The 13287-nt window shown below is 61.4% G+C and overlaps 5 protein-coding genes across 5 annotated transcripts; all 5 read right to left on the reverse strand.

Annotated features, from left to right (window-relative positions):
* Window positions 1-810: 810 nt before the first annotated feature.
* LSCM1_05316 (uncharacterized protein) lies at window positions 811-2307 on the reverse strand (the record flags this gene model as incomplete). The annotated part of the gene is made up of 1 exon (XM_067322787.1): window positions 811-2307. One exon carries the CDS (start codon window positions 2305-2307, stop codon window positions 811-813), a length of 1497 nt encoding a protein of 498 aa, XP_067178152.1.
* A 1909-nt stretch (window positions 2308-4216) lies between these two features.
* LSCM1_05317 (uncharacterized protein) lies at window positions 4217-4714 on the reverse strand (the record flags this gene model as incomplete). Its single annotated transcript, XM_067322788.1, has 1 exon — window positions 4217-4714. The coding sequence occupies one exon, from the start codon at window positions 4712-4714 to the stop codon at window positions 4217-4219; it is 498 nt and encodes a 165-aa protein (XP_067178153.1).
* Window positions 4715-6087: 1373 nt separating this feature from the next.
* LSCM1_05318 (uncharacterized protein) lies at window positions 6088-7758 on the reverse strand (the record flags this gene model as incomplete). Its single annotated transcript, XM_067322789.1, has 1 exon — window positions 6088-7758. One exon carries the CDS (start codon window positions 7756-7758, stop codon window positions 6088-6090), a length of 1671 nt encoding a protein of 556 aa, XP_067178154.1.
* Window positions 7759-9944: 2186 nt separating this feature from the next.
* Window positions 9945-10682, reverse strand: LSCM1_05319 (uncharacterized protein; the record flags this gene model as incomplete). The annotated part of the gene is made up of 1 exon (XM_067322790.1): window positions 9945-10682. The coding sequence occupies one exon, from the start codon at window positions 10680-10682 to the stop codon at window positions 9945-9947; it is 738 nt and encodes a 245-aa protein (XP_067178155.1).
* Window positions 10683-11494: 812 nt separating this feature from the next.
* Window positions 11495-12937, reverse strand: LSCM1_05320 (uncharacterized protein; the record flags this gene model as incomplete). The annotated part of the gene is made up of 1 exon (XM_067322791.1): window positions 11495-12937. The coding sequence occupies one exon, from the start codon at window positions 12935-12937 to the stop codon at window positions 11495-11497; it is 1443 nt and encodes a 480-aa protein (XP_067178156.1).
* Between the last annotated feature and the right edge of the window lie 350 nt (window positions 12938-13287).

Raw genomic sequence — 13287 nt, forward strand, 5'->3', positions numbered from 1 at the left:
GAGAAAGAGAGAGGAGAGGCGGCGAGGAGAAAAAAAAATAGAAGACTTATGAGGTCAACGAGCGCGCCTCGCCTGCCTGCGCACACACAAATGCGTTAGTATTTGTGTATACCTGTGAGTGTAGCGATGGGTTGATGGGTGGGAGGAAGGGGGGAGAGGAGAAAGAGGGGCCGGTGTCCCCACACGTTAGAGAGAAGAGCGTGGTACCGCGACGCTCACCTGCGCCTTCGCATCATCTGCATCGCACGCGAAATGAGCACAAATATAAGAAAGGGAAAAAAAGAGGGGAACGCGCGACCGATGGAGCGCCGTGCAGCATCGTGAGAGAGAGAGAGACAGAGAGCGGCGGAAAGCAGCAGTGGTACGAACTCGTCAGCTTTCGCACAAGGGTAGGGTTGCGAAGGTTGGGAGGGCATACACAATACGTGTGCCGCGCGCCATGCTGCCTCGACCTTCGCTCTTTCTCCGTAGGTGCTCCGCAGTGAAGATTCGATGACCTTCCCCCACCCACCCACCCACCCCTCCGGCGTTGTCCGCGCCTCAACGTGCGAGAGAGCGACGGAGGGGCAGAGCGGCCCACACTCCGACACGAGCTCGCAGTGCCCGTGTGCGATGACACGAAGACAATCGAAGGCACATAAAAGCGTGACACAGACTCGCAAGCCGCGTCACAAGCAGCAGCCAGACCAGATGTGCGCGTGAGCAAGTGAAGGGTCACCGCGTCACAGATTGCACGCGCGTACACTGCTGACGGGCGCAAGGACGAGGTGAAGGGGGGTGCGGGGCGAGGCGCACCTTATCGCTCACTCCTCACGGCTTCACGATTGGCCCATTGAGGGCAAAGTGGATCGCCTTTGTCTCCGTGTACAGATCAATGGCGTCCCTGCCCAGCTCGCGGCCAATGCCGCTCTGCTTGAAGCCGCCGAACGGCATCGTGACGCAGAAGTCGTTCCAAGTGTTTACCCACACTGTGCCGGCGTTGAGGTACGTGGAATAGCGAAGGGCAGTGTCCATGTTGCGTGTGCAGATGCCAGCAGCCAGCCCATAGATGCTGTCGTTCGCGCGCCGCACAACCTCATCGAGGTCCTTGAACTTCATCACACACGTCACAGGTCCAAAGATCTCCTCCTTGCAGATCCGCATGTCCTCCTTCACGTCCGTGAATATTGTCGGCTGCACGAAGTAGCCCGTGTGGCCCATCCTCTTGCCGCCAGTCACCACGGTCGCGCCAGCCTTCACGCCATCCTCGATGTACGCGAGCACGCGCTCGTGCTGCTTCTTCGACACGAGCGGGCCCATGTTGTTCTCCGTGTTGTTGCCTGGTCCCACCCTGCGCGCCTCCGCGTGCTTGCGCAGAAGCACCAAAAACTCGTCGTACACCGAGTCGTGCACGTAAATGCGCGACGACGCTGTGCAAATCTGGCCCGCGTTGAGGTAAATACCAGTCGTCGCCACACGCGCCGCCGCCTCCACGTCGGCGTCCTCGCACACAATCAGCGCCGACTTTCCTCCAAGCTCCAGGGACACCTTCTTGAGGTTGGTCTCCGCCGCCATCCGCATCACCTCGCGGCCAACAATTGTCGAGCCCGTGAAGGCGACCTTGTCAACGTCCATGTGGCGCGAAATCGCCGCGCCGGCAGTCGCGCCAAAGCCCGGCAGGATATTCAGCACGCCGGCCGGGTAGCCGGCCTCGATCGCCATCTCGCCAAGGCGCAGCGCGCTCAGCGGAGTCTGCTCCGCCGGCTTCAGCACGACTGTGTTGCCCGTGGCAAGCGCAGGGCTGAGCTTGAACGCAGCCATCAGCAGCGGGAAGTTCCACGGTATGATCTGTCCGCACACGCCGATAGGCTGGCGCTTCACAACACCAAGGCAGTTGCCAGAGCGCGGCGGCACGCAGCCATCCACCTTGTCCGCCAGCCCAGCGCAGAACCGGAAGCACTCTACCGAAACGGCGACGTCCGCCTTCGCGGCCTCGTACGGCTTGCCGTTGTCAAGGCTCTCCAGCGCAGCCATCTCCCTGCTGTTTCGCTCTAGAATATCCGCCAGGCGCAGCATCGCATTGCGGCGCCACGAACAGTCGGTCATGCGGAAGGACTCGAAGGCTTGGCGGGCCGCCTTCACAGCAAGGTCCACATCAGCCTTATCGGCCTCCGCAACGTTCGCAATCACCCTCTCATCCGCAGGGTTGACAACCTCGAAGGTCTTACCAGATACTGCCGGCACGAACTTGCCGTTGATCAGCAGCTTGTCTTGGATGTGCGTGACCTTGGGGGCCATCTCCAGCCGAGCGAGGGTGGCGCGTAGCATTGCGTGTAGTGAGACGCACACGGGCAGCGGTGACGTGAAAGCTGTGCAGAAGAGAGCGAGACGGGGACCCGAATGAACGTGTGCTGCTGTTATGCGTGGGTGGGTGTGGGTGGGTGTGTCTAATGCGGTCGATCGACTCCTGTCAGGGGCAAGAGGTTCAAGACGAAAGAGCGCAGAGAACAGCGGGTAGGTGTATAGGAATAGAGGGCCTCTGATGAGGTGGGGGGCAGAGGAAGGGAGAGGGGGGTGCAAGGGTACTTCGATTGCGTGCGTGGCAGCGGCAGGAAAGGGAAGGGGAAGGGGGGCACACGTCGAATAGAGTGTGCAGACGTCCGCCCCACCGCGTGCCACCATCGCGGACGCCCTGGATGGCCCCCCCACGACCCCCTTTTCCGGGGCAGCGTGTCGACAGAAAACCGACTGCGCGGAAATGGGTAAGACGCACCCGCTCACACACGCGCAGACACACGTGCGGGTGCGCTCTCGCTCTCCGGCGGCAGCCTCGAGCTACACACTGTGTCCCACAAGGCCCGCACCGCTGGGCGAGTCCAGGCACTCTCGCTCTGCGCAAGAGCGGTGATCGTGCCAGCGAAACACGCACGCCGCGCAGCCCCCCACACACACACACACCCGCTATCGCCCTCTCGTCGCCTCCAAGCCTCGGGAGAGGAGGAGGAGGGGCGGAGCGTCTGCGCCTTCTATGCGCCTTTGTTTGGCTTGCGTATTCCTTTGCTACAGGTGCCCATCTCGTGCGCCTGACGTCATCTCATCCAGAGCGTTGCCCCTTTCACGTCTGCGGCTGCGGCTCACACGCACGCACACACACACGCGCACACTCCTCTCATCGGGTTGTTTACCTTTTTTTTTGATGCGGACGCGAAGAGGCAAAAGAGTGCACCGCCCTCTCACCCCTCTCTACTCCTACCCTGCCCTCCCCCGCGCCCCTTACGTCACGCACGCACACTCATACATACACGCGCGCGTGCATGAAAACGTTTTGCTCCCGCATCGCCACAGAAACGGTGCAGGTGAGTGGCATAGGCGTGCGAGACACTGGTGAGGATCGAGGCGGCCGTTTCCGTGCATGCCTCAGCGACTCCCTACGCGGGGCCCCTGAGGTAAGCCCACATGGGCGCGGGCACAGCCACAACCACATCAAGCACCTCTCGCCTTCGGGCAAGGGTAAGGAGCCGGGGGTACTTTGTCAGAGAAAGGGGGGGCCACGTCCCAAAGCACCGGCTCACAGGAGATGGGTGGCGACAGCGAGCACGAGGCAGCCTTTGCGAGCAAAACTACCTCCATGAAAAAAAAGAAAAATATATATCCAAAGATATCCCCTACTAACGTAACGAAAACTGCGCGCACTAAGAGCGCCTACACACTCACACGCACACGGGCAGAGACATGCACTCAGCCCTGGGAGAACGACGACAAAATATGCTTCACAAGAGTATCCGAGGCTCTCCCTCGCACTCCTCTCCCCCTCCGCGCATCTCACCACTGCCCTCCTCCCCCCTACGCGCAGACTCCGGGCACCAACGGTAGAGGGCCGAGGAGATGAGAGAGGAACCGGAGAGGGGCCGCTCAGCACTCAGAGGAGCCACTTGACATGTACAGAGAAACCCTACATCAGCCTACCAGATAGCACGCCTCTCCCTCCCTCCCTCACTCACACACGCACACACGCAGTCGCTCTCTCAACGCTCCATCGCAGAAGGAAAGAGAACACGTCCGGCTGAAAAAGAGAGGGGGAGCGCCTTTTTTTTGTTTTTAGTGCACGCGGAGACCAGACTGTAAGGTAGTTGGATGCACAGCACACACACACACACAAACGCGAAAGGACGCGCATACTTCGCAACTTGTGTGTCAGCGCGCGTTCAGATGTGCGCTCGCCCTACAGCGCTGCCTGCTAAGCAGGGATGTAGAACTTGCGCTGGCCTGGAGCAGCGGTATCACCGAGTACGGCGGCATATTCGTCGCTGTACTGCCACACATGCGACATGTGGTCCCATGGCGAGTTGTTGATGGCCTCCTCCCACTCTTTGTTGACGGTCTTGCGCCACGTCGGGTTGTTTGCCGGCATGTGCGTGCCGTAATAGTACCGCAGTGCGCTGAAAAGGAGGAAGCCGTGCGCCGACAGCACCATCAGCAAGAGAATGACGGGGTGGCGCGGAAGTTTTTGGCCTTCGCCAAAGATTTTATCGGACACACGCATCGCGATGACGGTGTCGACGGCGTCCTTGAACTGCTGCGGGTCCTTAAAGTGCGCCAGCGCCTCCGGCGGATAGTAGACCTCCCTCTTCATAGCATACACCCACTTGAAGCTGTACGCGAACGGGTTGGGGATGCGCGCGCGGTACTCGGCGAGCGTCGTGGCCGGAGCCCAAACACCGAAAGGACGCGGCATGGCACAGGAAAAAGCTATCGTTGAAGGGTAGCCGAGTGGAGAGGGAAAGCGCTGCACGTGCGCGACGCAGACTGGGGAGGGAGGAGGGCGAGAGAGAGGGGAAGGGCAGGGGAGGCAGGGGAGGCGGGGGATGACAGACGCTCTTCCCTCAGCTATGCGATACAGAAGCAGTGCCACGATGATACGAAGAAGTTTCGCGAGGAGGCGTCGAAACAGAAGGTCGATAGAGAGACGGAGAGAGCGCCGCCCGCGATGGGGATTCGGGAAAGGAATATGTCGCAGATGTACGTATGTGTGTATGCGTATGTGTCAACACACGTGTGCGCGCAGCGTGGTGGAAGGAGAGCGGCAGTAGAAGAGCGCGAAGAGTCACGAAGCAGCACGAGCACACGCATCTTCACACAGACATACCGAGGCGGCCTGGCCACGCACATACGGATTACGCGTGCAGGAAGCGTGAAGGGAGGGCACGTGCGTCCGCCCGCAGCAGAGGAATCGCGTACCCTTCGCCCCATCCCCTCACGCGCCAATCGCCGACGGTCTCTCCAGAGGAGGGAGGACGCAGCTGCAAGAAGAAAGAACTGCATGCGCATGATGGCGGCACGGTGTAGGCAGGGAGTGGCCCCTTTTGTGCACTCATCGCGAGACACACACACGCACGACACTGCATGTCACGGCTCATCGCCTCGTCCTTTGCTCTTCCTTTACCCTCACCCCACACCCGCCGCTTTTCCTCGCCAACCCCCTCTCTCGACCTTTCCACCGCCATGTCCCATTTTTTTTTACACATACACAAGTGTGGAGACGGCACGCGAGCCGCCGTGCTCCAGTCCAGCCGGGCCGCTACCGGAGGCTAGTAGCGTGTAGTCTTGTGGGGGAGGCGGGGGTAGTGGTCAGAGAGAAGAAGCGATGCACGGCAGCTATAACTTACAGCGCTGCGGAAGTTCTGTGTGCGTGTGGGTGGGTGCATGTCGCCAAGCTTTTGTTGCTGTTGTTTCTTCACCTTATATGGGGCGTCGTAGCTTCCACCGAACGCGACTGCACGCAGTGTATGTCTGTCGGCGTGCGCGTACATTTATCTACCAGAGAACGGACGGTGGGAGCATTGTGTGCGAGTCCGTGGCAGAGCCTCGTGTCAGCACACACACACACACACATCCATTGCAAGAATGGGAGGCATTCGCGCGTACTGCGCCTGCATCGGCCCGGTCACGTGCAAGGCACAGAGAGTGGGCCCCTCATCATCCCCCACCCGCTCATAACCCTACACAATCGAGCAAGTCGGCGGCGACGCCACTGCGAGTCCGCGATTCTGCGTTTGGCGAAGGAAAGAGCCATGTCTCTGCATGTTTCTTCATGTTCGCCCAAGCCTTCTACGAGTCGGCCGGGGGTGCCGTCTGTGACGTTAGCGGGCGGTCATCCGTCGTGGTGATGATCGGTGGGGTCGTGCCTGCCAACGTGGACTTGATGAGGCCGCCCTGCGGCGCATCGTCATCATCGTCCTCCTCCTCCTCCTCGTCGTCCTCCTCCTCCAGCTCCTCGGTGAAGCCGTACTCCTCTGACATGATATACTTAAGGTATTCCCCAAAGTCGTCTGCCACAACGGAGAAGCTGTCTGGCCTGCCATGAATGAACTGAATCACCTGCCCGTACACGCCGCCCTGAAGCTCGACGGGCTGGAAGTCGATGTAGAGCCGCGATGCAGCAAACTGCTTCGGCGGTGGAGGCGGCGTGTATGTCTGGGAAGGGGCCCGAGAAGGAGAGAGCCTTGAGTCGTCCGCTGTGTTTCCTGTCGCATAAGCCGCTGCCATCTTGGCAGGATCGGCATCCGGCATTTTCGATGCCGAGCCTCGCACGTGCGGCTGTACGCTGTCGGCGAACACAAGCCACTGGTGAAAGCTGGCGTGGATATCGATCCGCGGATCGACGTAGACAACACGCGGATCTTCACTAGGGGACGTCGGCGTCGTCGCAATGGATGCCGCTATCTCGCCAGCGGCGGCGCGAGGCGCAGCTGCTGTGTTTGACGCACTGCTGCTGCTTGGCGGTGATGAAGGTGGCGGCGACGGTGGTGGCGCGCCGTAAACGATCTTACACCCCGCGTAGACGGACGCGATAGTGTGGGTGTTACGCGCAGCATCGCTAGCAGCGGGCAGCGGTGAGTCGCTTACAGTGGCGGCCGCGCTACTCGGTCCCCCACCGACGGGGTCGGTGGCCATAGGCGCCGTTGGCTTTGGCGTGGTTGGTGAAAGCGGCAGCGGCAATGATGCTCGGGCGTCCGCCGGTGGGGGAGCCCACACCTCCCCTTCATCGGGCAGCGTTGCGTTAGGGGGTGGGAACTGTTGCTCAGCCAGCAGCATCTGCTCCACTGACTTGAGGTAGTAAGGGCAGCTCGTGTAGGTGGAGCCGAGGATAGGCAGCGCTACAAAGTGCGGGAGTGGGCGACTCTGCCGAGGCCCCGCCATTGTGCTTACCTTCTTGGCGATCCTCGACTTGATAAAGGCCGCTGCCTCCGAGGCCATCGCAGCCGCAGCCGTCGCCTTGGCGGCACTCTTAGCTGCCGCGCCTGCAACGGCGGAGACAGGCGTGGCCGTCTTGTTAGTCAGCGCGGGAGATGAAGCGCCGGCTTGAGACAAGCCGGTCGTAGTGGTTGTTGCCGCCGCTGTACCCGCAGCAGCCGGTGGCCATGGCGATGTTGCTGCAGGGTCGGTCAACGTGCTCGACGTCGTGCTTCCGCCTTTCGCCGCGGTCGTCGTGCTTGCCGACACTAACGGCGACGGCGCCACCACAGCCGCCGGTGGCACTGAAGCGGGCGGCGCCTGCAGTGTCTCCCAACACGTTCCGTTCACGCGCTGGAGAAGATACAGCAACTCCGCCGGAGTTCCGGGATAGGACTGACGAAGACGCGTGAGCTGGTGCTCCTGCGCGCTAGGGAGTTTGTCGAGCTGGCGAATACAATGCGTTGGCAGGTGCTGGCGTAATGCTGTGACGTAGGCGTCGACGAGGCGGCGCGACACCTCAGCGGTGCGAGGGCCCCTGGGCATGGCGAAGCACGAAGAGCCGTCGTCCACGTTGTTAGCGGAGAGACGCACGAAACAAAAGGGCCGCCGCCGCAGCCGTCGAGTGAACGGAATGCAACTGGCTAAACGGAAGAGGTGATGCGCAATGAGAAAGCCAAGTCGCGCGCGTGAAGTGGGGATGGCGGCGACGAGAATGCGTGCCGGAAGATGCGAGCAGGGTTGCAGAGGTAGACACACCTCTGCCCGTGTCCCCTGTGCCGGTGACCTCCCTTACCTCGCTGAATGAGCCGTCTGTATGTGTATGTGTGTGAAGTGTGTGACCCATTCCGGCGTCTGTTCCGACTGAATGGACAAAAGGGAGGGAGAGCGAGTGGGAGAGTGAGTGAGTGACACGCGTCGAGGCCGCTAGCGAGTCGGCCTATTCGTCTCAACAAATTCAACTTATAGGCGGTGTGCGTCGAGCCTTTGTGTGCACGGATGAGAGTGCGAAGTCGCCCCGCCCCTCCGCTTTCCTGCTGCATCTTCCCGTGTCCACCCTTCTCCTCCTGCCGTCGCGCACGACCCCAGCAACCACAAAAGGCTGAGCAAGGAGGGCAGGGGAAGAGGAGCGCCCTCGGCTCCGGCTTGGCTGGGACTGACGCTGAACCGGCCTGCTGCCTCCACCGCCGGCTGCGCTGCTCCGTACGTGCCCGCAAGCTGCATGCCGCCCAGCCACAGATCAGCCGCCGCATTCGCGGCAGACCGCGCGGCGCGGGAAAGGAATGAACGGAGAGTGCGGCAGCCGCCATTCGCATCGTCTCGAGGCTCGCGCGAAACCGTTTCGGCACGACGCTCAGCTGAGCTGCCATCCCCCACCAGCGGCCCAGAGAGGGCCGCCTTCGCCCTTCAGGCGTGCCCGCCCCATAGCACGAGGCTGTTCACGTCCGTCACACACCACCTGCGCTGCACAGAGCGCTCGGTCAGTCTGCTCGCTTGCATTTTTCCCCCGCCCGTGACCACAAGATGAGTCGCCTCCGAATATGGCCGCGTTCTTCACCCACCATGGACAAGGGCGAAGTCCGCCACACCACGGCGGAGGCCGCAGCACCCTGCGCTGCCTGCTGCCTAAATGGCCGCAGCGTCCGCTCCTGCCACACGGCCTCTGGGCTGTGGCGCGGGCGGGCCCGCGTGGGCACGCATGCAACAGTCCCCGCAGTGCGGCGGCCCTGCGCCATCGCTTCAACTGGACCGCCGAGCAGCGCGAACAGAGGGGTGGCGCTTACCGAGTGGGGCGGTATCACCGGTGGCAGCCGGCCTGACTCTAGCTCTGTCTCCCCCTTGCGTTCTCGAGCTCCGCCAGCGGCGAGGGGGGAGGAAGTATCTGCACAGGATAAGGCAATCACGCACACACACACACATACACATCGGTGATGTCTCGGAATTCTTGCCAGAGTGCCCATCCATCCAGCGCACACACATAGGCGCACACGGGCATGTTTCCTGCGCATCCCCCACCCGACCACCACGTAAAGGGGATACGCCCTGAGCCCTCAGCTGGCGTCAGGAAAGGTTGCTGATGATATTGCAGGGGGCACCCCGGCGGTAAGTGGACTGCGTCTGGGGCGCCCATGTCGGCAACGCTTTGCGCGGGTGCCGGTTCTGACCAGCGGAAACCGCCAGAGTCGGTCCGTTTGATTCTTCTCCGCGGCACCCCGGCGATGCGGCGCGAGAGAAGGGCGACCGCGACAACGGTGCAGCGCAGGCACGAGCACACTCGCCGCCAGTCGTCGCGTAGCGGACGCTGGACACCGGCGACAAGAAAATCGGCGCCACCTTTTGCTCGAACGCTTTGAAGGCAAACAGCAGCAGTGGCGACGCCGCAGCACGCTGCGTCGGCACTGGGGCGTCTTGGGTGGCGTGCGGCACCTCAAACATCGACGACTCGTATGCGGCGGTCGGACGTCTCTGAAAGCAACCTGGAGGTAGCAGTGACAACGGCACAGGTCGGCCGTCGTTTGCCGATGAAGGGGCCGGTACCGCCGTTGGTGTGAGTGAAGGCAACAGGGCAGGCGGTATCGATAAGGCGTTGCGCAGTGCACAAGCTCGTTGCGGCGGCAGTGCCGCGGGACTCGATTTGTACGGTGATGGCGACACCAGCAGTGGGGACCCGGGTAGACCAGCCAGAGCAGCAGCGCCGGTGACTGGTGATGGTGCTGCTGCTGTGCGGGCGTCTACCCGGGCCTCACGTTTTTTGCCTGTATGGCGCCGAGAGCGGGAGCATCCCCGCTGGGAAGCGGAGACGGTGATGTGCGCGCAGGAGACGGCTTCCGCAGAAGTCTGCCGCGCTCTGAGACGATAGTGCGGTCAAAAAATTCGTCGAAGACGACAAAGTTGTTCGCCTGTGAGGTGTAAGTGCTGAGGCCATAGTGCTTCTTTAGGAAGCCCAGCAGCTTGTCGCTGGGGCGGTCAATGGCCAGCACCGCGGGCCTCGACACGTGCTCCGCCTCCAGCATGTGTGTGAACAGCTGCTTCCCATACCCCTGCCGCTGGCAGCTCTCGACTACGTAGAAGTCAAGCACGCACAGGGGGTCCGCCTCCACGAGGCCACGGGTGACGGGATGCGTCACGAACAGCTTCTTCACCCCCACTTTCAGAATGCCAACACCGCGGTGGCCATGGATGAGCAGGTAAAGTCGAGAGGTGTCACTCTCTCGGAGTCGCGCCACAGAGGTGAGAACAGCGTTGATTTGCTGCGCCTGCTGGCTGCGGGCGCCGAGAATATCGATGGTGCGGCACAGCCTCTGCTTCAGCTCCTGCTGCGTCGCATCCGCACTGCCGCAACGGGCGCCGCTGCGCAGGTTGGCGAGGTCTGCGCCAGTCCATCGAGAGACGCCGTCTGGCACCGAGCTCAGCTCAGGCACCTCCTCATCTGCCAGCCCCCTTGCGGACAGCTGAGCTGGTCGGCGCATTGCGATGGAGAGGGGGGAGGAAAGCGGCTGGTCCGCACCTGCCACCCTCACAAAGAGCGGGAGAGGGGTCGAGTGGCGAAAGGGGAATCCCGCTGCAGATGGTCAAGGTTCTCTCTACACACCTCGGCGTGTGTATGTGTGTGGTGTGTGTGTGTGTGTGATGGATGAAGGGGAGGGATGGGGAAGTCCTGTAACGCGTGCGAGCTGTCCATGGAGGGTAGAGAGAGAGAGCCGTCGTGGTGCGTCGGCATCGAGCAGAATGCCGAGAGGCGAAGAAGAGGAAGAGAGTCCACAAGATGGCCGTCTGTGGGTGTCGCCAGAGAGCGAGGAGCAAGCGTGGTGACGGTCACTGTCGAGGCAGCAGCGTACCACGTCCAGGGGGCCTTTGAGCACTCCTGCAGCGCGTCGGCAGGCGGGGCGAGAAGGTGCGTACATTACGCCCTAGCGGATAGCGAACTATCCGTCGAAGAGAAGCGCAAGCACCAATGGAGGAGGTGCCCGCTGCCCCCTTTTTTTTCTTTTCGCCCCTCCCGCTCTCTGGAGAGGGGGGCGGGAGTCCCCCCTTCCGCAACGCGCACATGCCCTATGGCGCGTGCGCGAGTGCGTCAAGGCCAGAGCGGGCGTCCCGGCACCGTGTGACGATGCACAGCAAGTGGCCCGGGCACGTACCCCCCCCCACCTTTCGAACATCCAGAGGCCGAGACTCGCAGACGGGGTGAGGGAAAGTTGGAGAGCAACAGCATATGAGCGAGAAACAAAGCCACCGAAAGAGAGAGGCGAGAGAGAGAGGAACGTGAGGGGCATGTGCCGCCTCACTTCAGATCGTCCAGGCGTATTTTGGTCGGGTCACGCCGCTTTTTCTTGGGGCACGCGGCCACCCATATGAGCGCCAGCAACGACATGCCCAAGAAGAGGAACTGCGCCCACCTAATAAAAACGCCGATGCCGCGCAGATGTACCACGAAGACGTTCATGAGGCCGTTGATGGAGGACAGAACGGCGTAATCCTGGAAGGACTCCACAGCAAAGAAGATGACCGCGTAGTTGGTGATCAGAAGAAGGCTCACGTTGAACAGAAAGGCGTTCACAAGAGTGTCGTGCTTCTTCATTGGATGTATCTGAAAGAAGACGAGGCGCAGGCCCAGCGCAATCTGCCCCTGAAACGTCGACCAGGTGAGGTAGAAGGCAAAGATGCCGTAGGCGCACACGCCGAGCAGCGCGAAGGAGTCGTTCAGGCGTAGCAGTAGCGTGTTCAGAAATGGGTCCACGTCAAACGTGTTGTAGATAAAAATCTGCAGGAACCACAAGATCGCCGTTACGAGGCACACGACCCCCAGCAGCAGTTTGCCGTACACAATGAAGGGCGAGCCGCCCGCTTTCGTGTAGGCCCAAATAAGCTGCGCCTGCTGCGCCTCCAGAAAATATACCTCGTTGCGTAGGATATTGATTTTGTTCTTCACGGAGCGCGAAATGCTGCCGCGGCTCTCGCGCTGCAGCCCCTTGCACAGCTCCAGCATGGCGTCCGCCTTGGCCAGAACGATGGCCATCTCCTCCGCAAATCGGCTCGCGCCGATGGCCTTGGTGCGCGACTTGAAGCCACGGATGAGGCTGATGGGGTAGGCAACGATGCCGGTGCCGCCGTAGAAAAAGAAGAAGATCCACCCGAAGAAGCACAGCATGCCGATGGTGTAGGTGTAGACGCTGACGGGGACGGTGACCGTCGACTTCGCCGAGCTGGACACGAAGGTGAGGGCCGAGCTGTCGGGCAAGACCATCTGCGGGTTGCCCTGGTAGGCCTGGAAGTTGATATCCGCGACACCCTGGAAGGAGTAGCAGAGGCTCACAATGAGGACGAACACGGCGACGATGACAACAGTGAAGATGGTGGCGTGCACGAGCTGCGTGCTGGCGCGCGGCTTGTCGGGGTCGTACGCCTCGTAGAAGCACATAAAGAAGGGGCACACCACCACCGCCATGACGGCCATCGCCCACAGCACAATTTGCCACATCAGCGATGTGTTGAGCGTCTGACTGAACTTATGCGCCACTGTGGGATCTGGCGAGTTGGCGGCGTCGTATGGGACGAGCAATATGCTGCCCAAGGCCAGGACGAGGCCAAGACCGGCGATGGCCTTCGGCACATAGTCCAGCTTCGAGTCCTCCTCCGACTGAAAGTAGACGATTGTGTAGACAGCAAGGCCGATGCAGATCAGCGGCATCACCACAATCAGGACGATCAGCCACCAGTTCAGCATCGTGACTCGGCCGGCAGTCGCAGAAGCGAAAAGAGGACTGGCGAGAGAATCGGTGTAGGTACGGGAAGGGGAGGGAGGGAGAGGCTTAAAGGAGAGCCGCGGCTCTCAGTGTCCAGCTGTGTAAGTAGCAGCCGAAACGCTGGGCGAGCGGCAGAGAGAGGGGTAGGGGGAGGGGGGGCGCAGACAGGCAGAGAAGCAGAGATGACATAAACGCCGACGAATGCCCCTTTGTGAGTCCGCCTGCGTCTCTCTGCCTCCAAGAAGGGATACTCAGAGCAAATATATATAAAGCAGCAGCTGAAAGCGTTCCGTGAAGAGTAAAAGCGTACGGCAGGCACAGCTTCACACAC

This window comes from Leishmania martiniquensis, chromosome 25 (genome assembly GCF_017916325.1).
Source record: "Leishmania martiniquensis isolate LSCM1 chromosome 25, whole genome shotgun sequence".
In the NCBI taxonomy this organism is placed as follows: domain Eukaryota; phylum Euglenozoa; class Kinetoplastea; order Trypanosomatida; family Trypanosomatidae; genus Leishmania; species Leishmania martiniquensis.